The 23,439-nt window shown below is 33.1% G+C and overlaps 1 protein-coding gene across 6 annotated transcripts in view; it reads right to left on the bottom strand.

Moving 5' to 3' along the window:
• Positions 1 to 23,439, bottom strand: part of LOC106462374 (nuclear receptor subfamily 2 group C member 2-like) — an 81,399-nt gene that overhangs the window by 6,395 nt on the left and 51,565 nt on the right. For all 6 annotated transcript variants that reach the window (XM_022389619.1, XM_022389625.1, XM_022389624.1 and 3 more), the window contains exons 8-14: positions 22,471 to 22,658; positions 20,364 to 20,436; positions 19,484 to 19,640; positions 19,070 to 19,209; positions 12,266 to 12,403; positions 9,350 to 9,476; positions 8,209 to 8,345 (exon numbers count right to left, since the gene is read on the bottom strand). In XM_022389619.1, the coding sequence (XP_022245327.1) occupies positions 8,209 to 8,345; positions 9,350 to 9,476; positions 12,266 to 12,403; positions 19,070 to 19,209; positions 19,484 to 19,640; positions 20,364 to 20,436; positions 22,471 to 22,658 (960 nt within the window). The remainder of the gene's footprint in view (positions 1 to 8,208; positions 8,346 to 9,349; positions 9,477 to 12,265; positions 12,404 to 19,069; positions 19,210 to 19,483; positions 19,641 to 20,363; positions 20,437 to 22,470; positions 22,659 to 23,439) is intronic.

The raw sequence follows: 23,439 nt of genomic DNA, 5'->3' as shown, positions 1-23,439 counted from the left end.
AGTCATCACCACCCACTGCCAACTCTTGGGCTACTCTTACCAATGAATAAGTAGGATTGACCGTCACATTATAATGCCCCCATGGCTGAAAGGGCGAGCATGTTTGGTGTGACAGGGATTTGAACCCATGACCCACAAATTGCAAGTTTAGTGCCCTAACCACCTGGCCATGCCAGGCTCAGTTAAAAGTAATTCTCTTTAAATGTAAATCCTAAGGATCCTTGAACTTTAATTAGGTTTATTTATTTTATTTACAGAAATGCTAGGAAACTGAGGCTGCTAAAATAAGACTGATGCATGGAAATGTATAAATGAAATCTTTAAATGTATTTTACAAAAGAACATAATTTTAAGGATGTGTCACAATGTCTAGGAATACGCAGTTTACAGATGTGTCACAATGCACGATGTTTATGTGTCAACAAAGTACAATAAAACATCTTATGTAACTCCAGGGATAAGTCAGCAGGGAACTAGTCTAAATAAATAATTACATCAATTTATTCAATTCTTAATATTATATACAAAACACCACCAATAATAAACTTTGTAAGACATTAAATCAAATGTTATTGATAAAATGGTTCCAATAATAAAACATTATAAGACTGAGTACTACAACAGTGTAAACCATTCACTGCTTATTGTATAATCATGTAATAAGAACTCCCTACAAGAATCATCTCTATGAGACAAAGCAGTTCCTAAACTAGAACCTGTGAAGACTGAACAATAATTCAAACTTAAGAGACAAAGTCTCTTTTTCCATTGTTTGTTTGTTTCTCATATTCATTCAAATCTACACAAGGGCTAACTGCACTATATTTTCCTAATTTTGATCTGATAAACCAGAGAGAAAGCAGCTAGTCAATAGCACCCACTGCCACCTCTTGGGCTACTCTAATTGAATGGTGGTATTTGACTGTCTGGTTCCAAAATGCAGTGCATAATTTTGCAGCATTTGGATACAAACTATAAACTCTCAGATTCACAGTCCATCACTTCATCATTAGAGACAGATGCAAAGTGAAAAATTTTGAAGAATTATGGAACTTGTCTTGATTTGTCATTTTGCAGTTTTTCACTTTTTTTTAACATAAATAACAGCTTATTTTCTAGAATAACACAGATATTAAAGACTGTAAAGTTCTTACTACATTTATTTACTTCTTCTATATGTCCATGCCTTTAAACAGAAATGAAATAATGTTTCCATTGCTATATTCTAATTACCATTTCATGTTTAATAACAGTTTATATCTCTATAAACAAATGACACAACAGTGGCATCGACTGCCTTGTTATCCAAAGTTTTCTAGTACATGCCCTATGATGCAACAATTGCATCATTTTCAAACTGCAGTATAGTATTCTTTATGAATAATAAGAAATATAGTTTTTATTGATACAATTGTAGCATCAGAAAAAACCTTACTTCTGATATATTGAACATCTTACATTTTACTATACCATACTTTATTTGTTTAAATCAAATTGTCAAATGTGGTTGGAAATAAATCCTAGGTTATCCCTTGCAATTACTAGAATAGGTATCACTTTTCATACTATCACTGTCTGGATAAAAACCAAATGTCTTTCCACACTCTTGGAACAAGTAGAATGTCACATCAATCATGCGAAAATGTTACAATGATATCATAAACAGCAGGTGACAAACTTAATAGCATTTTTATAAAGACTGACAATATCCTCATCTGTTAAAAATTTAGAGATGAAACATATCTAAAACAAAAACATTGTTACTTATATATATATTTATGAACAAAATCCATATTTCATTCACTTTAACTCTGCTATGATCGTTATTTATGCCTTTATTAAGACCTGTTCTATTAAAATCTGTTCAAATTGGGGTTTATCTATTGGTAGTAACTGTCTTGTCCAAGCATCTGATTATATCTCCATATGATGTGAGAGATAATTTTCTTTTTAAATTTTAATCATGACAGGAATTTATTTTTTAAAAGAAAATTCACAGAATTTTCCCCAACTAGGATGTTTGGGGATATTGAGATTCCCCTTTGCCCCACTCATGTTAGTTATATTTACTTTGGTTGTTGTATTATCTAAGAAAAGGTTTCTAACTGATACCACAAGTTTGAGTTTCTTGAAACTTAACAGGATTTAAATTTTTTTTCAGAGCTACAAGAGTCTAAAATTTGGACACAGACTAAGGGTAAAAATGGTAAGTTGGAAATAGACAAAGGTAACAAGATGAAGGCTATGGCTGTAGACTTGATTTACATTTCAACAAACTAGGACCCTACGACAGGGTCACATAGTGGTGGGGATCTATAAATCAAATGCCATAGAAATGGAAGAGCCTTGAGAAAACCCACTTTCACAAGACAGGTGCCAAATAGTCTACCTATCCTGTGGCTGAGCTGAAAAATAAATCATAATAGTTTAAAGAAAGAGCATGAATATGTGTGTGTAACTGCATGGTTGATATTTTAGTATGTTGCCCATGTTTGTTTGCAGTAGAAGTTATATGGCAAAACTGTTCTGTTTTCTTTCAAATCATGTGGAGAGCAGAAGTTAGAGTATTACTGGTTTCAGCTTTACAAAAATAATTATTTGCAAGAGTGGTTAATTTCTCTTTTACTAGTGGTCAGTTACTCAATTTGATGTGATAACTAGTGGAACAAGCACGTTCATCCACAGCAGGTTTCTTGGTATTGCACAGCCTTGCAGAATTTTGATGTTCTTCTATTCATATGTGTTGTGGTCTTTTGTCTCCCCAGTGTACATCAGTTCAAATGAACAAGGTATGCAAAATGTAGAATCATAAAACAGAGTCAATATGTTACAACACATTTTGACTGCCTTGAAACCTGTTTCACTGTTGTATTAGTAGAGTATTTCCATAATGTTTACCTAATCCTGGGATACAGGGGGAAAAATAGTGATCAACTTGTTTTTGAATTACTATGATTTATGATTATCCTATTTTGATGTACATTAGTTTTAAAATTAAATTTTCTTTGAACAATTTTGACTCTGTCTCTAGATATCCATTGCATGTGGTTCATCTGGTTCTGTCTGAAAATGTTTTCTTTATACTTGCTTTAGTTGATTCTGAGTGGCAGGAGGAATGGTGTGGTAATGTATTATGTGTTGGTTTTCTGTAAAGCTTGGTGTCCATACCCATGACTCTTTTCATAAGGAAAGCATCAAGAATGATAGCTGATGTTTATTTTCCACTACCACACTGAACTGTTTTGATGGTTATTTATATAACTAAATAACTTTTTAGGCATTCAAGGCTACGACTAAAGAGAACAAATGTGTCATCTATATATTGCAACTGAAGGTCGATTGATTTTTTTCAAGAAAGTAAAGTTTCCTCTTCAAATTTTTTCAAGAAAAGTTCACATATGACAGGAGGAAGAAGCATACTAATTGGGAAACTGTTTGCAATTCCCAAAAACTTGCCTTTTATTAGATGTGAGAAGACAATGAAGTATGAAATCTAGAGTCAATTTAGTTTATATAAGAACAGGGTTGCCACCTAAGCAGCTCTAACATAAGGAACAATTTCATTGGTATTTGAAAATTTTCAGAAAATTGGAAACTAATTAAAAAAACAATGATGCACCCTATGCAAAATAAGACACAAATCACATTCCATTCTTACCTGAAATGGAACACTGCATTTTACTATTGAATGAGAAATGATTCCACAAATACAATACAGGGTGTAACCTTATGTACGAAGTATTTGACAGTCCTTCTCTTTTTGACTTATCATTTTCAGCATCATTAATGGGTGTTTTGGTGAAGAATGAAATGATATCAAAACTAACCATAAAATTTCTTTGTTAACTTGCATTTGGGAAAATAATTCTTTAAAATGTTGTGATTTTTTTTCACACTTGATGGTCTTTTAATGTTGATTTAGAGGTTGAAGAATGTTATAGGTTGGTGAACCAATAAAACATATAATACAGTGGATTGGATCATCAGTCGTGTGCAACTTTGGTCAATCACAAAGGAGGAGTGACAAGATTAGTGACCAAAAGTTAATATTAGAGTGATGTTTGTACAAAACAGATTTTTCCATATGTAAATAAGATGATTATAAAAAGTCACTCTTAACATGTTTGATCACTCTTAAGTATAATAGAATTTCATCTAGATCCATGGTTCTAGTGGAATATTTTGACTTTTTTACAGTCAGTATTATTTCTAAAACAAAAAAGAAAGGAGTTTACTACAGAAAAAAAAAGTAGAAATTGCTAGAATTTCTTCATCTTTACCATAATCTCAAGTCCAAAGGCTTAAGAGTTTGAACTGGCTTTTACCAGAAAATATATCTTCATACAGTATTTCAAGATATATCATAAAATCTAAGCAATACAAGTTGAGGAGAAGTTGAAATATGAGGGTCAAAGGTCAACAAGAAAAATATGTAAGCACAATGAGCAAAAATTATATAAGTGGTGAATTTGGCATATTTAAGAAGTGTTTTCATGTACATATATATGTCTTTCTTTTATTCTTGTGACGTCGTTTATACTTCATAAATGAATTTCACTTCATCTGGATACACCTTTGGGATTATAAAGGTCACTCTAAATGAACACTATATTTTTGCACTTGTCTTGGTCTATTTTATCAATTATTTATCTATTTATTTTTAATTTTTATTTTAATCAGTTATCTAGGTTTTAGAGATAACAATAATAATTTTTTTATATCTTTGGCACAAATAAGGTCAGTAGGTAGATTTGTTATATATATTATTTATAATTATATACAAACTAACAGAAAAGACAAATAATAAACATTTAAACAAAGAAAACCAAGATAAACACAATAACGAAGTGGTCATTCAGAGTGACTTTTATGACCCCAGAGGCATTTCCCGATGAAATGAAATTCATTTCATGCATTTATAGAACATTGTAAAAAGAATAAAACAAAGCCATAAACATGAAAACACTTATTAAACAGTTCAAATTCACAAAACTATTTCATTTTGCCTCATTATACTCACATATTTCTTGACCCTTGACTTCCATATTTTAACCCTTCCTTAAGTAGTATTGCTTAGATATCTTTGATATATCATGAGGTACTATATGAAGATGTTTTCTGATAAATGCCACTTCAGAGACTTAAATCTGTAGTCTTGGAATTATGAGCCAAAATCCATCTATTTTGTTTCTGTTGACCCCATTGGTGAGGAATTGTTGTCAAAATTTCCACTTTGTCTATGTATTTCATTATGATTTTACTTGAATATTAATGCTGACAATGACTTTTGGTGACCGATCTTGCCAGTTTTCTTTTCAATGCCATGTTATAGTAAACTGACAGATTGTACTATTGAGATTTTGCAATTTTCTTTGTTTTGGAATATTTTCAATATTTTGTTCATATACTTTTTGTCCCTTTTGGATGGACCACAGTTTTATTTCTCCAGGAATCCTGAAGTAAAATAGTAAACTTTATATCATACTGTTTTCAATCCATGACTATTGTTTTGCTATATTCACTAGACAGAAAAATGACTCGAGATCATCATTTCTTAATCCCTTTAAGGCTATTCCATGACTATGATTCACATTACTATATGATAAAGAGATGTTCTTTATTAATTCACACTAGGGGATGTAGATCTTTTCCTAGTGTAAGTTAACAAAGAACATCTTATGGCTAGTTTTAATATTGTTTCTGTTCAACAAAACACTTGTTAATGAGTTCATTAGTATGATCCTAAAAAACTGAAGTACAATTAAACACTTCATACATACCAACCTTGCATGAAACTTCACAGAGCATCTTCTACATGCTTTCAATAGGAAGCAAAATTTTGAGAGATGAAAAACATTACTCCAATGGGTTGTCCTCTATACCTTGTCATATGTTAGCCTTTCACTAAATAATTTGCAGATGAAGATTTATTCTCCTTCTCATAAAGAACAGATATTTGATTGAAAGATACAGAAGACACCCCAACGTTCTAAAAAAATCACAATCTTGAGTATGTGAAACAAGAGTCACCATAACCAACATCCATCAATACAGTTAATGATGGAAGGTGAAAATGAACATCAACAACTAATCTTATTGGATGTATATATATGAAATGTGTGTTTGGTTGCACCCTGACTCCTTTGAGCCTATTAGGCCAATCTCAACCAAAATTTGTATGTAAAACACTATGAACTATGGGAAATGTCCTAAGGGGGGTCAAAATTGAACTTAACCCTACTTATATTTTGTAAAAAAGCCTGTTGGTTAATTACTCCCAGCCTATTGAGTCAATCTCAAACAATCTTGGCAGGTTGATGCTTTAGACAATGTTGAATATTCTAAAGGGATTCAAGGTCAAAGTATTAAAGTTGTTGGATTGTTTCTCAAACAACCATGCTTTTCTCATGGTCAATGAGACCATGTAGGGTGTTCAAGGGTGGGATTATCTCAAAATCTTTATTTGTTGGTAGATGGAAAGCAAACTACAAATGTTGTTTACGAAGAAGCTTTGTTATAGTTTTAAAATTTTGAGATACAGTTTATGTTCAACTAATTACTTTGAAATATATAATTGCTGTTAAACTTACACTGTTTTAATTAAGTTTAAAGATTCTCCATCAATTGACAGGTATTTCAGCTTGTTAGTTATAAAAATAGACACAGGTATGAATACCGAACCTTACAGAAAACCAGTACCCACTAAGATACCTATACTATTCCTCCAGCCATTCAGATTTACCTAAAACAAATACAAGAAAAACAGGTAAATTACCTGTGATAGATATCTAAAGCTAGAGTTTAAAAAATCAATAAAAGTCAATTTTGAAACTAATGGAGTTCCAAATAGAATAAAAAACAAAAACTATACAGATAGAAAGAATTTGGACCTTTATTCCATACTGTATCCAAGGATTTGTGAAAAGCCAGGAAAACATTAAAACAGGTTTCAAAATAATCAACATACTTTATGGCACAGAGATTCATGTTAAAAATAAAGAAGAGATTCAGCTTCACGATGCCATACACAGCATACCATGTTCACATGGACTGGAGTATAATGGGGAGACTACTAAGCATTAGAACAAAATAACATCAAAATGCTACAAGATCTTACAATACCAAGGTATCCACTGTGACTGAGCATGCTCATTCGACTAGATATTAAATCGTGTGGGAAGACATTTAGATGCTTGAACAAGGCAATGACTACCAAAAACAAGAAGGGCATCATGGAATCAATTTGGATCAAGGCACATGGAAAGAAATGGCTTTCCCCTAATAAAAGCATAAACACAGATCATGACAGGAATAAACACAATGAAGATAGGTTCTATTCATTAAAAAAAAAAACTTTATCATGAATAATAATAGTTTCTTTACTTTTATTATTTAAATTTAATAGTAACAGGGATATTGTCAACCTTCATAAAACTATTGTTGCATGACTGAAGTGATATTCCATTTTGTCTAAAGGATTCACTATTAGTTAGCCCATAAACAACTAAAGGCAGTTGCTGAAACTGTAAGAAAACCTGGTAAATCAAACATAGGGAAAACTAAGTGGAAGAGGAAACCTTATTCATATGTCTTAATACATATACATATCATGTTATGAGTTTAAGCTTACATCAATAGCTGATGAAAATAATGGTTAAACTACACTGCATGATTTCTACAATAAAATATTTTAAAACACACTCAAACATAAGACAAATTTGGAGTGAATAAGTATGTTTGTTTGTTATGGATTTTGCACAAAGCTACATGAGGGCTATCTGCCCTAGCCATCCCTAATTTAGCAGTGTAAGACTAGAGGGAAGGCAGCTAGTCATCACCACCCACCGCAAACTCTTTTACCAATGAATAGTGGGATTGACCATCACATTATAATGCCCCCACAGCTGAAAGGGCGAGCATGTTTGTTGTGATGGGGATTCAAATCCACGTCCCTCATATTGCGAGTCAAGTGCCCTAACCACCTGGCCATGCCGGGCCCGAGTGAATAAGTAAAATGCTTGAAAAAACAAAAGTACTTAATAGTGTTTATTTGCAATCATACCTTACTTGCTTCTCTCACCAAAAACATTATAATATAAAGAAAAGTCTGACAGAAATCATGCTTGTTTTTATGTAAACATTCTGTTTCTGTTGAGGTTTTAACCCACATTAAAAGATGTATCTTAGAGACTTGAAAATGGTACAAACCCATGTCAGGTGTGTATTCACTAGAGTCCATGTTCAAGATGTAAGGAATGATACTGTCAATCTGAACGTTCCCTATTAAACCAGCAAAGAATAGTTCTTCGGTTATATTTGGCTGTAAGGATCGCAGAGCAGGAAGCCTAACATTGAAAAAAAAAGGGCAATTCTGGCACATGTAGTTTTAGAATAAAAATCTCACCATTCTTTTTTCAGTATATAAATATAGAAAGATATTTACACACCAAAGTTCTAGACCAACATAAATCTAGTGTTTAAAGTTTTAAATATGGTAGTACATAAAAAACAACTATTTTTGACCTGAACTTTTTCATTAATTTTCTCAAATATGATTAAATGTTTTTAATAAATGAAAAGAAAATTGTTACTCAGAATGAAAGTACACTTTCTACTTACACTAAAAATGATCTTTTTTGAAATCAAAATACTGATTTTCATTCCTGAATTAGAAGGAAATGCAATATAATTTTTTTGTAATTTTCAACCTTAGTGTTGATATTGGTGTACCTTAGTATACTTTACTTCTAGTGTTATAATCATTTATTGACTCCGTTTTAATATTCACAAATTGTTTTCTACTTGAGTTTTTGTACTTTTGTTGCTTGAGCCTCACTGTTCTCCTCACTTGGGTTTATTAACCTTAATGCTAGTACTTACACATTATTTTCTGCTTTACTGTTAATATTTTCAATGCTTTAACATCACTGTTAGCTATGCTTATATATTAACTTCACAACTTGGATCATTTGGGTTTATCAACCTCAATATTTACATTGTTTTTTGCCTTACTGTTAGTATTTTCAACAGTTTAATTTTATTGTTAGATAAGCTAGCATATTAACCTCACTGTTAGTATTTACACATTGTTTTCTGCTTTGATGTTAGTTTTTTTATGTTTTAATGTCACTTTTAGTTATGCTAGCATCTTAACCTCATTGTCTGAATCATTTGAGCTTGCTAACCTAAGTGTCAGTTACATATTGTTTTTTATATTGAATTTAGTTTTAATCTGTGTGTTGTAAATGACTGCATTTCATTAAAATGTTTTTTTGTATCCTCGGTATTTTACATGCAGGATTTCTTAAAAAAAACATTTTTATTACTTCTTAAAGATATAAGATTTTACCTGAGAAGTAATTTAGCAAACCTATCACTGTTTTCAGGGAAAGTCTGTGCAATATATGACCTCAGTTCCTGATAAGCTTTTTCCTGAAACTTCTCCACTTGTCGGGCACTTGGTAATGAAGGATGATCTGTGTAATATGAAGCAATCAAGTTATACCATAGTTTTCAGTTTGGTAAGGTTTTTTATTACATTATACAAAAAAAAGTATTATATTCTAGGAAATTATTAATAGCTTCTGGTCAAAGGTGAGCTATGTGTATAAATCAGGACTAAACAATAACTTTGGTGATGACAAACCCACTTTTTAGAAAATAAAAGTTTAGAAATGGCTTGAATGGGTAATGAAGAAAACTTTATTATAAATGTACAATTTTCGACAAGATTATGGTACTTGATGATGGCATAATATTGTTGAAACATTGTACATTTATAATAAAGTTTTCTTTATTACCCATTCAAGCCATCTCCACACTTTTAAATAATAACTTATTAATTAATGAAACTATTTCTATGTAACAAACTGACAAGAAGTACATGCTTAAATGAGAATATTCAGTGGGCATCTAAACTTCAATATTAACAGTGTTCATATGGTTTTACTAACAAGTTATTCAATGTTTGCTAAAATTAATTGGGTTCGGCATGTGTACTGAACTGCATTCACCTGCTCAACTAATGGTGGATTATAGCCCTCAACATATATATAATTAACCTCCACCTAAAGGGCAACATTGCTTATCCTCCCAACTTCCCCAACACAACTTCCCCATTTCCAAATCTCTTACATAGTATTTTTATATAATTTTTCTAGTAACATTTTACAACAATAAGAGCCTTTTAATAGAGAACTACAGATATTTAAGTATATTATATTACAATGATATTGAAAATGCAAGTCAGCTGATGACATAACCACAGCCAATATAAAGTTGTATTGGAATGGAATATATTAGCCCCAAATTTTAACATTGTTTTGGCTTTTCTTGGGCAGTGTGATGACATCAAAAACTTATCACTTTTGGAAAGGGTAAGTAATAGCCTTTTGTGACATAAAATATTCAAACACCAAGACCATAAAAATGTGTTCAGATCAGGAATTTAGAATTTCCAAGACAGAAACATCCCTTGTACTTAATGGCATTCATAAACAAAGGAATATGGATCAACTTCAGGCATCAAGACCACCCAGAAAGAGACCTGCAACAAGTCATACCACAGCCGTGGTAAGCAAAGTGAGATATCTTGTAATAGGTGAAAATTTATTAACACAAAGATCAGTAGCAAAATTTGTCCATGTGCCCCAAACAATGGTATATAATATAACCAAGAAGGATTCTATCTGGAAAAGTGACACTAGTTGCTTCCACAACATATCTATTCAACCATCAAACACTTCAGGTAGATGGAGAATGAAATGGTATTAATGTTATTCCACACAAACTCTAGTCTTTGGATGGAATAGCTATGGATTATTTGTGTGATTAGGCAGTTGAAATGGGAGCTTTAAAATCATCAACCTTGTACACTAGATAATAAAAAGCATGTAAGGAGGAGGGTGACAGCCTTACGACAAAGACTTTAACAATAGAAACTACACTACAAGTCTATTGTCAAGTTCAGATAAAGCATGAATGGATGTGGCCACATGGACTATGAGAATGTGGTTATCTCCAAAATTGTCTTAAGATAATGTACTCAATTTCTCTTTAGACCACTTTCACCAACATAATAGTGTGACATCAGAAAAAGCTTAGATACCATGTTGCAGGCCACATTGGCAGCTGTAAGCATGTACATGGTAGCATTAAATTCACCAAATTCTACAAGTTAAAGCACTTGTATCATTTCTTATCTGGTACAAAATTTAGATAAAATCTCTAAGAATTGGGTATCTTGTTAATTAAAACTTGATGGGAGTGTCAAATCCTAGGAAAGGAAAGAGTCCTCATTTTATTCAAGGTAAGTAACGTTCATCACTTTATATTGTATATAAGTGTAACATAAATGCAACATAACTAAATGAACTGCACAAAATATATACATTTTTTATGTATTTGTACATCAAATCAGTAAAGGTATTCCAGTACATGTAACCATTCCTAGACCTTTAACATGAATGGTAAGAATAGTACAGCTAGTAGTGGTGGGTATTTGGACTAAAAATAAAAATAATTTTTAAACAAATCCATAGCTAAATATTTTAGAACCTAAGCCCTTTCCAAATGTACTAATACTAATAACAAAACACTAACTAGTACCTAGTTTTCATATAAGGAGGCAGTACCATGAGAACATGAGAAAAGGAATCAACAAAATTTTGGGAACAGATAATTAGGCAGATTTCTTGAAAATTTCACTTTTACCCTGTCTTTAAAGTACAAACCTGACATATATTATTATTAATTCACTCCATTTCCCACTGATACAGATATGCTGAGTGACAAAACATCTGTAGGATCCTCACAAGAAGAGAGGTCTGTGAATGGCTACACTAGTTGGTCATCCTTATGTTAACATTATGATTTCCCAGACCATCTCTTATACCAATTTATATAATACCTGGTTTCTGGCATTATAACTTTTCACCTTATGTGGTATACACTGTATATGTTGTAGTTGTTCACTTGACCAGCAATATGGCAGATAAACAGTTGTTACATGAGTGAGTGATGTTACATGAAAATCCTTTATACACTGATGTTTACAGATTTGCAAATTTAGTTACTTCAGAAAAATATATATATATATTTAGAAAACAAAACATTATACCCTGAAAAATGTGAATTTCATATTGTATTATGGGTAGTACTCATTAACACAACTATCAAGCTTCTTTGATCAGTTACAGGCTTAACCTCTTTACATTCATTCACAGCTTATATTAATGGTTTTAGGTTTAACTGTAAAATATCTTACCTGGACTAAACAGCACTATGGCTTTCAAGTAAGCATATTCGTGTTCATCAACCTGTAAGCGTAGCATAGAGTTGACAAACTCTTGGAGTTTACAGATGTGGTCTGTAACCTGTTTCACTCTTTCAGCAGAAAGACGATCTAGTGAGAAAGAAACAAACAATACTGCTCAATTATTAAAACAAAATTTTTATTCATAAAAAGCCATCATATCTAATGTGAAACTTCATGGCAGAAGCTTAGAGACTGGTGAAAAAGATTTAATCATGTTGAACATTATTCTAAAGATAATAATCAGATAATGGCTGTTTACAAGATGACTAAAATATGACCATGATGAATATTATTTTCAAGTTGAATAAAAATAGCCAATAAGATGATGACCAAATCCAGTTGTGTGTACAAAAATCAGAAAATTATTAGCAGGATGATGACTAATGTAACCCAAACTTTCACGTAATTCCGTTAGGCTTAAGAAGATGAACACCAAAATCAACAGTGTAATTTAACTATGTTATATCATGGATGGATGGGACAACACTGTTGTAATAAAAGCAAAAGAATTTTCTATATGACTACAGCATCATAATTATTATGATATAAAAGACTGTTTGGTTTAGATATTAATGATTAACTTATTTTTGTGAGTGAATATTTTATTATTGTTTAGTTTTTGTTATAATAAGAGTTAAAAGCAGATGGTTGTGGGAAGTTTTGTTAATAATTCATTGACATCGAGAATATAGAAGGCAGACAGACGATTAAGTGATAAAGATATAAATAGCATGAGACGAGCAGGATGCAGCAGACAGATATATAATAGCAAAAGAGAATAAAGTTGGTGTGAAGTTAACTACTGTAGAAGTGATAGGCCTAATGTTTAAATATGTTAGAGTGAAACTAACAATAGAAAAGAAGATAAGAAAAAGAATTTTATTCCATCAAAGCGTGGTTCTAAAGTAATTGAATCAGCCTGAGTGCACTTTGACAAAAGGAGCAGAGGATCTTCAAAAGAAAGAAGACCAAACAATTATGGTAACTCGCACCACAATTGTAAGTCAATTACAGAGAATACTAGTGTGATAGAAATAAAGCAGATAGTTTGGCTTGTCAACTGAAATTCTAAAGTAATTGAATAGGCCTAAGTGGATATTTGACAAGAAGGAGAGAACTACATATATAGTATTTATTATATGTTCATAATATCTGTAGCGTTGAAGAATCTATTTTACGTACATTAACTTGTTCTCAATATATATATTATTTTGTAAACATGTGAAGTGTGTGCTGTTTATTCATCCTTGAATTTATCACTAACAAGTCACAGACACCTACTGTAGAAGAATCCTAAGCCCAACAACAACATAGTATATATTTATACTATTAAGAAATATAACTAAAAACCTTTCTATTTGACAACTGACAAAAATGAAAGTTATATATATATATATAATACTTATATTTTTAAATCCTGACAATAATAAATACCTGGACTACGATGTTAACATTAATAATTAAGTTATAAAGAAGTGCTTGCATAACTTGGAGGTAAACATTAATCTTGCACCAAAACTTTGACAACATCAAGCAATAAGATTTATGATGTAAAACTGTAGCTCTGGCAATGATAAATAAAGTTCTAAAACATTTTGTGGATATGAATACAATGATTCAACTAGTGTAAAGATGAAAACAAAGTCTCTGGGTATTTTATGGAATTAACGTGTAAACCTGCTGCCTGGATATCTCTCCAATGATCAACAAAATCCAAATCACAAGTTAAAAAAACAATCAAGAACTTTGCAGGATCCCTTACGATAAGTAGCTTGTCTTTAGTGTTCAGGTGATGATAATTATCACAGTAGAGACATGCCTCAAGGGTGGGCAAAGCCTGGAACCTTGCTGTCTATGAATATCTCAAACTGCCCAACCAAAAGCAATGAAGATGACTGTATTGATGTTGGGACAGAGACTAGAAATGTTTGTACCAAATCCCATGCAAATTGGCCAAAATATGATGAAGTAATTGTCAAAAAACTAAAATTATGCTTTTTGTGACAAATCCAACATTTTTGATTTTTTGTCAATATGTGTTGTCTGTAGAAAAGTATCCTTGTACCAAACTCTATGTAAATTTGTTACAACAAGACTAAGTAATTCATCAAAACCCCCTAAAATTATGGGTTTATTTAACCTTTTGACCCCCTAAAGTGATCAAAAATGGTCATACCCCACATTTTTGCATGTATATGTATGGGACCTGTGAAAAATATCTTTGTACCAAATATTATGTAAATTAGCTGAAATATGGCAGAGTAACTGTCAAAAAAACCCACCTATAATTACTAAAAATGGGTAAGTTCAACATTTTTATTTGTCATTGTATGGGACCTGTAGAAAAGTATCTTTGTATTACCAAATCCCATGTAAATTCATCAAAATATGGATTAGTAATTGAATAAAAAACTCCAATATTATGTTTTACTTGTGAGCTCTGAACCCCCTGAAAAGACTCAAAATGGGCAAATCCAACTTTTTACATTAATGTGTTGGGCACAAGAAAATCTATAGTTGTGCCAATTTTCATCTTGGTTATTGTAAATATGACCACACAAAAGCCAAAAATATACATTTTTTGGGTTCTTTCACATTTAACCACATAAAATCCTTAAAAATGCCTAGATCAACAAATTAAAAACTTGAACCAAAGTATTACCCTACTAAGTTTCAAGTCAGTCTGCTGAGAAATGAAGGAATGGCATTTGATTGAAGTGTTTGGAAGAAGAAGAAACAATAGAAAAACATGTATGCCTCTCTGGAAAGACATGAAAAACAATGATAACAACAAAATCCTTTTTTTATATAGATTTGAGGTGGATTGTGAACTCCTTTAACACAGATAGTGAAAGAAGTCAAGAAATTGAGGAAGGCTAACAACACACAAGAAACTATGAAAACTGACACACAGTGTATACAGACACAATAAGTGATGACAACAACAAAAGCTTAAGTGCTTCCTTTTATAGGTTTTAGGCAGATTGTCATCTCACCCAAGGTATATCATTTGCCCAAGATGAAAGGGAGGGAAAAGCAAAAGAGACTCAAGTGTTACAGGAATGGGTGAGCCAAAGTGTGTAGTGTGGTTAAAGCACAATCAGACTGTATGATGTGTGCTCACCTAGACTCTACTGGACAGAATCTGGCTGCAGAAGAAGAGCACAGTAGCTGTTTGAGGAGTGACCCATACTACATTCACAGTGTCACCACTACCCCACTTCTCACTGCATTGTGCTAAGCCCATACAATAAGGATTCTCCATGGTCCACCATTCTAGTGGCTAGGAACTGGTAAGTGGCAAGGATCTCCCATGTTTCAATTGACAGAAGAGAAGGAAAATTCATGTTTGGGAAACCCAAAGAAGTACCCAGAACCCCATTGGATCACCAGGCAGAAAGATCTTTTACTGGTTACAGTGTAATGGGTGATTGCAGTCACTTTCCTCTTGCTGAATTTTTCCATGATAGTCCATGAAATTGGTACATTCTGGATCAGACAAATGAATAAACTTGTATGCCACAAGAATACCTCATGTGGTCTTACAGAACACCCCATCTTGCAGTGGGCACTGGTAGAGTCAGGGCAGATGGGCTGAAAATTTTCCATTATCTTAGCTCAATGTGGATTTGGGGAATAAGCATATCCTGCAAGGCAACATCAGCCATCTGGCAGCATCCTGATTGATGGAAGGGAGTGAAAGGAATAAGAAAAACATACATACCCATGTTGATAATGGTGGGTTGATTGAAGAATGATGACCGGGGGAAGTCAAAATCTTGTATTATCCACATATCTGCCTGGGGTATGTAATTCAAGGATTGACAAAGGTGGGAAGCAAGAGATGAGACAGGTCAAAAATCTGATGCAAAGAAATGTGAAATAGCCTGTGAGCATCCACATACAGAGGAGTTGATGGACCCATTCAGTGAGGGTGAAAGAAGAGGATCCCAGGACAGGAACAGGCAGTGGCAGGGACCCCAAAAAGTAGAAGTCCATGATAAATAACACTGAAAATCCCAAACAGGACACAGGAGCATATCTGGGTCTGAATAATCATAATGGTGAAAAATAGATGGAAGAGAGATAGGACAGAAAGTATGGTTACTTTTTCAAGCAGCAGAAGCCTTAGAAAGGAAAGATCAGTGCAGGTAGAGGAGTATATAAGTGTAGTGGAAGAGGGTGTGAGAAGCATCAATAGCACAAATATCAAAATGACAATGACCACAGGCAAGAAGGAGTAAATAAGTCTTGAGAGAAAGATGGTACAAAGAACAAAAAACCAATGGCTCAAATGGGGCATGCAAAACCACATTAAAGTCCCAGTCAAGCATGGGAGTTGGGTAAGAAGGTCAATGAAAAATAAAAGAGCAGAACAGAGTGAAGAGAACAGGGGAAGAAAACAAACTGTAGTAGATATTGTTGTCCAATAACCAGCAATGGCAGAGACCAACAGATCATGGTCTAATAGCCAATTTAAAAAAAGGCAGAAGGGTGGAGCATAGTATAATGGCTGGGAGGAAGGGAGTGGCAGATGGATCAATGATGAAAACCAAGTAGACAGACAAAGTGAAAGGGTGATCAGAGTGTGACAAGAAGAAAGTTACACGTGCAAATGGTGAGACAACATCCCTTGATGAAAAAGGGATGTATGAGGTTGAAGCAAGAGTGAGGGGACATTGTGTACATGAAGAGCGGGGGGGGGGACACAAAGTAAAGAAGCAGAGGAAACTAAGGCTGAGTCAGCCAAAGAGGCACCACATTAGAATTTGAGGAGGAGTGTTGTGTATCAAATTAAGGATCTGAGGGAGGAGTGGAAGATGAGGATAGGCATACAGAAAAAGGTCAGGCCAGTCCTGGTTGAGAGCTTCAACAGCCAAACCAAAGAATGAAGAACAGGGTCTAGAAGAGAGGAATACTGGAGTCAAGAGGAATGGCAAAGATGACTATGAGGGACATTCCCAACTGAGATCAAACCTAACTAAATACCTGGGGGTGAAGAGACCACACTGTGGATAAAGTGTGGTTCAGCCAAGAAAAGCAGTCTGCCACAAGGTACATAGCTCCTGGCACATGATAGGCAACAAGATGAACCCAATGTGAATGAGCTCAGAAGAGTAGGTTCAACACTTGAAAGCAAAGGATCCTGGTACGTGTGTGTGTCCCCCCCTCCCCCCTTGAAGGTATATGCAAGAAACAACCATGGATATGGTGGAGTAGAATATGACCAATTGATCCACCAAAAGGGGAAGGAAATGGGAACATGCCCAACAAACAGTGAGAAGTTCAAGAATGTTGATGCACCTCAAACTGAGAGGAAAGCATCAGTGAAGAGATAGAACTGGTTTGGGAGTTGATAAAGGAATACTGGAAGTAGTATGGGCACAGTCCAGTCACCATGACAATTCCTTGAGGAAAGGTTAACGAGGACAATGAAACTTACGAAGATATGCCTTGGATCTGTAATGTCCATTGGAGGAGACACACGGGTGTGTGCCCAAATGAATGAGGTGTTCCAGGGAAGCCAGCGTCCCTAAAAGTGATATAATCCCTCATGCAGGATGAGAAGGAGTAGTGGAAATCCTGGTGATCAGATACTCCACAGCTCACAGATGAAAAGGAAAAGGCTGAGACAAGAGAAGAAAAAATTCCCAAAAGTACCACATATTGAGTAGGCATGAAAAAGGACTTGGATATCTAGACAAGAAATCACAACTGTATAGTCTCATGCAAAAATAGGGAGGTGTAAAAAAAGAGGATACCACCTTAGAATGGAACAATAGAAAGCAATGGATCAAAAAAAAGGAATGGCAGCCTCAAGCCATGAAGAATACAAAAGGGACTGATGTTATGTTGAAGGAAAGAGCAAGGAATTGGAAGACGTGAATCTGGTAAACAGAACATAGAAAATATGGAGGATGGGTCAATAGGGATATGTAAGAAGGTGTTTGACACATTGACCATACGAAACTGCAAACTGGGTGAAAAAGACCATAGACAGGGTTGGAGGGAGGAGAAAAGGAAATAAGAAGAGGAGCAAAGAGAAGTGGAGATAAAATAAAAAATGACTGTTAGCAGAAAATGAGACCAATTGCAGGTAAAGAGGAAAAGACAAGTACCCACAGGGCTGTATGTGACAGGGCAGTCACTGATAAAAAGTGCAATGAACCAAACATTGGGTAATTGGAAGATGAGAAAAGTAGGAAGGCCTGGAACCTGGAATGGTAAAGTTAGGGTTAGACTGATCCAGATGACGGACAGGGAGCAAGGTTGAGAAAGAACTAAACAAACCTGAGAAAATAATGAGGACTGAAATTATACAACTACAGTCCATGTTACCGGTAAGAAATTAACCACTACCATGCACACAAGAAGGAAGAAGGTGTACAGTAAAGAGGAATGCAACTTGACCCAATGAGTTTTGATATGTAATGAGATGGCAGATAAGAAGGTTCTACTAAATCTATTGGGTTAACTAATAGCTAACAGTATGTAAAGCTGGTTCATAAAAACTGGAAGAGTAATTCTGAAAATCCTACTTTGCTAGAAATGATTTACTTGACTGAAAGAATGGTAATAGTGCATTCTATCTTACTGTATACAGTTTTAGAAATGGTTCATTTGAATTTTAAAAAATGGTAATAGTAAATGATCTATTTAAACTGAAAAGGTGGTAATAGTAAGTCCTACCTTGTTGTACATTGTTCTAGAAATGGTTTATTTGAGCTGAAAAATGGAAATAGTAAGTTCTACCTTGCTGTACACTGTTTTGAAGATGACTGACAATAGCTGTCAAGATGGTGGCTAAAGACATTAGTTGGGAACACTGTGCCAATCCTAGTGTAAAGAGCTCACTCCAACTTCCTCGCACTAATGTCGCTTGGACTTGTGGGCTACAGTAAAGATAGTTGTATTCACAGACAAGCTTAAAATATTTAATAAAAAGTAGCAAACCATGATCAGTAGTACAAATAACTTTTAGCATTACTATGAAAAATCATGTAATTCTACAGTTCATCCAGTAGAGAAGCTATTTCACTCTCTTATTATTAACACAAACAGTATACAGTGTCAATAATACTCACTAAAAGCATATAATCTGTTTTGTCCCTATTGAAAGGTAGTTTCAAATTAGTCAGTAAACTAATATTCTTTTAGAATACTCACAGAAGTAGCTGGAATGCTGGAATGGACCTTGCCCAGTGGACAGACAGGAAGAGAAGTCGTGAAGCACTTTCACAGATGTAATGGACATTGAGGAAAGAGCTCCCTGGGTTTGGAGTGGTCAAGTTAAATGCTACATGACTGTCCAGAAGCAGAGGGCCTGTTTGAAGGAAATAAATGTTGATATAATGTAAAAAAAGTTGTTGGTTTATGAGAATTAGAGAATTTATAAATTGAATCATAATAAAATTACAAACACCAGAGGTAGAACTGGTTAAAATTTGGTAATATTATTAAAATGAAATGAATATCTGTAAGTATGTAAATTTCATAAAATCAACTCTAGTGAACAACTTAAAATGTTTTTTCTTAATTTCAGCACAGTAGCCTTTTTAAAACAAATAAATGGGTAGATTATTTTTATGCCCCAAGTATTTACTGTCAATGCTACATTTTGATTTGAACATTCAAAAATAGGCAGTCACTGGATTAAATTATTTAAATAAATGTAGTTAAACTGTTGTCAACATCCAGATTCACAGGCAGCCCATAAGGGTCAAGAGATGAAAAAAACTTAATCACTTTCAAAAATGAAACAGTCGCTTTAATTCTGATAAAGAGAAAGAAAGTTTAGTGATATCTTACTTTAAAAAGTCCCTGTAGTTGTTATTTAAAAGACCATTAACATTATTAAAATTTCATAAAATGAAAGCCAGTTAACTGATAGCTCTTTATTAAACATATAATTGTACTAATTTGAGTGTTAAATACTAAAAAGACATGTGAATAGGTATAATTTTTTCAAACGTTTAAATATGGAAGCTACTAATTAACTTAAAACTAAAACCTTATATAATAAATTAAGAATGCATGGAAGACTCACCTTCTAATTCAAACAAAGACTCATTATCTGAGTCCATGTGAAGACCTATCTGATCAGAACAGCTGGTGGCTACCTTGAATAAAAATATTAGAATATCAAAAGAGTGTTTTATTAAACTACGGAGAAAGTGAGTATATGAAATGCCAACAATTTCTGTGTTTAGGGTTGTATGCAAATGTTTTAATAAACTATGGAGAAAGTGAGTATGTGAAATGCCAACAATTTCTATGTTTAGGGTTGTATGCAAATGTTTTAATAAACTATGGAGAAAGTGAGTATGTGAAATGCCAACAATTTCTGTGTTTAGGGTTGTATGTAAATGTTTTAATAAACTATGGAGAAAGTGAGTATGTGAAATGCCAACAATTTCTGTGTTTAGGGTTGTATGTAAATGTTTTAATAAACTATGGAGAAAGTGAGTATGTGAAATGCCAACAATTTCTGTGTTTAGGGTTGTATGTAAATGTTTTAATAAACTATGGAGAAAGTGAGTATGTGAAATGCCAACAATTCCTGTGTTTAGGGTTGTATGCAAATGTTTTAATAAACTATGGAGAAAGTGAGTATGTGAAATGCCAACAATTTCTGTGTTTAGGGTTGTATGCAAATGTTTTAATAAACTATGGAGAAAGTGAGTATGTGAAATGCCAACAATTTCTGTGTTTAGGGTTGTATGTAAATGTTTTAATAAACTATGGAGAAAGTGAGTATGTGAAATGCTGACAATTTCTGTGTTTAGGGTTGTATGTGAATATGGATCATAAAGACCTATTGTTATCTTTAATTTGTAATAACTTAGAGACAAGTGCAAAGTCAAAACTGACTGATTTTACTGCTTTTATTGTTCTTCCTATAAGGTATGACTTAACACCACTAAAGTTTGTATGTGCTATGTGTCACTTTCAAATGAAATAAATTATTTTAACATGCTAAGTTTGTCAGACACACACTTTCCATGGTCACATACTGATTCTGCACCTAAAGTGCATTACATCAGTAATTCACACAATCTTTTTACAGTTCTTTAGCTGTTTTAATACTAAACTAGTATTGTAAAGGACATGGCTATTTCTTTGTAACATACAAAGTATCATGCAGTACAATGAGTGACGTGAAAGCAGCATCATTCATTGTGAGGTTATAAATAAAATAACTTCAAATATATATATATATTGCTCAACTTGTAGAGTTTTAAAAGTATTAATAAATTTACTTACATAAAATGCTATTTCACACACACAAGTCTATACAATATATTTTACACCAGTACATTGTTTCTTTTTTTTACTATTTAGAAATGGCCAAAGCACTGGCTCTTCTCCCTCTAATTTTGGAGTCCCATTGCAGCATATTTGTCAATATGCAGTCCTATTGCATTGCATGTTCCCTAATTTCGAACAACTGACCACAGGGAGGCAACTTTGTTTCCTACTGCATGTACCATATTTTGGTTAGTAATTTATAAAAACTGACTGCCAATAAAACTTGAAAGTGCAATTCATATTTAATGATAATTCTATTAGAAAAGAGTATTGAAAAGCTGAGACATATAAATAACAATATTAGGTTATTATACATGTAAACAAACAGGGGGTAGTACTGATAATCTATGTTTATGGAAGGCTAACGTAAATTTTTCTTCACATGCAACTTTTAACGGAAAATATAGTTAACACAAAAACTAAATTTTGTATACACACTGATTATGGCTTCAAGATAAGTAGCTTAATAGGCACATGTTCTAAGATATATACAAAGTACCCCACGAATATATATTTATATCTGCATTTCTTTCCAAAATATATGCATTTTGTTTACTTGTTAAACAACTGATGGTTAACAAACCTAAAATGAAGCAGAGGCTTATGAAATATGAAACAAATTTTGTGATGGAACAAAAAATGAAAAATTTTAACTATTTTATAAGAAAGGCTAAGAATTAGTTGCACAAATTCTTCAAATTTATACATCAATACTTTAAAACTAAAGTACTTCTGTATTCCCTATAACCCTTTAAATATAGAACGTTTATGTCTTTCAACAGTACATACACTTTTTTTATAATTATTTTTCAGGAATCAATGATTTATATCTTATTGGTATTTACCCCATCAACTAGTGAAGAGTTTTGTTGTAAGGCAGCCTTGGCAATAGTGTCAAAAGCTTTCGAGATCACATTTTTTTCCTTTGGTAAATTGTATCTATTCAACTCCGAGTCTCCATTGGTCAATACATTTGAGTGACCACTACTTGAATGTTTCATAGTGACCAGCACATTAGCTAGTGTACTCAATTCTGAAATCAGAGAAATAATGAATGGACTATTTACAGATTGGGTTTTGTCTTAGCTCTTTCTAAGTAACATAATTATGTTTCCTTATAAACAGTATTTATAACCAGAGTAAGAATTACTATGTCAAATATTTGAAACTGTTTAAATCTGTAATTTAATGTTTTCTTTTTATAACTTCCTATTTTAGAGTTACTGTTAGTGGTACTTAAAATACTCATTTTTACTCATAACAACACCATTTTATATGTTTAGTTTGCTTATGATGCAAATGTTAACATTCTTCATTTAACCTGTATTACCAATGTTCTAGTTACAACTAACAGCAACAGTTCATTTCTCCCTTTCTAATAAGAAAATGATATGGCTGAGGGATATAGTTATTTATTTAACATAACATAACATAATATTTTGGGACAACATGGAACCTATTGGTCCATCTCGGCTGTTCCATCCTCAAACTAAATTAAAATGATTAAAAACTAAAATAAAAAATTTTAAACTTTTTTAAAATTTAAAATTTTTTCATTCATATACTTATAAAGCTTTTTCTTAAAGTCACTTAAATTTACTGCATCTACAACATCTGAAGACAACCCATTCCAAAGGCCAACCACCCTGTTAGAAAAACAAAATGATCTTAGCTGAAGATGATTCCTACCTTGCCAAAATTTATATTTGGGTCCCCTAGTCCTACTATTCTCATTGTTAAATATAGAGAAAAATGATACATCAACACTATCAATTCCCTTTACAATCTTAAACACCCCAATCAGAGCCCCCCTA

Source organism: Limulus polyphemus, unplaced genomic scaffold (assembly GCF_000517525.1).
Source record: "Limulus polyphemus unplaced genomic scaffold, Limulus_polyphemus-2.1.2 Scaffold1153, whole genome shotgun sequence".
NCBI classification, from domain to species: Eukaryota; Metazoa; Arthropoda; class Merostomata; order Xiphosura; family Limulidae; genus Limulus; species Limulus polyphemus.
This window is presented reverse-complemented; position numbering and strand designations above follow the sequence as displayed.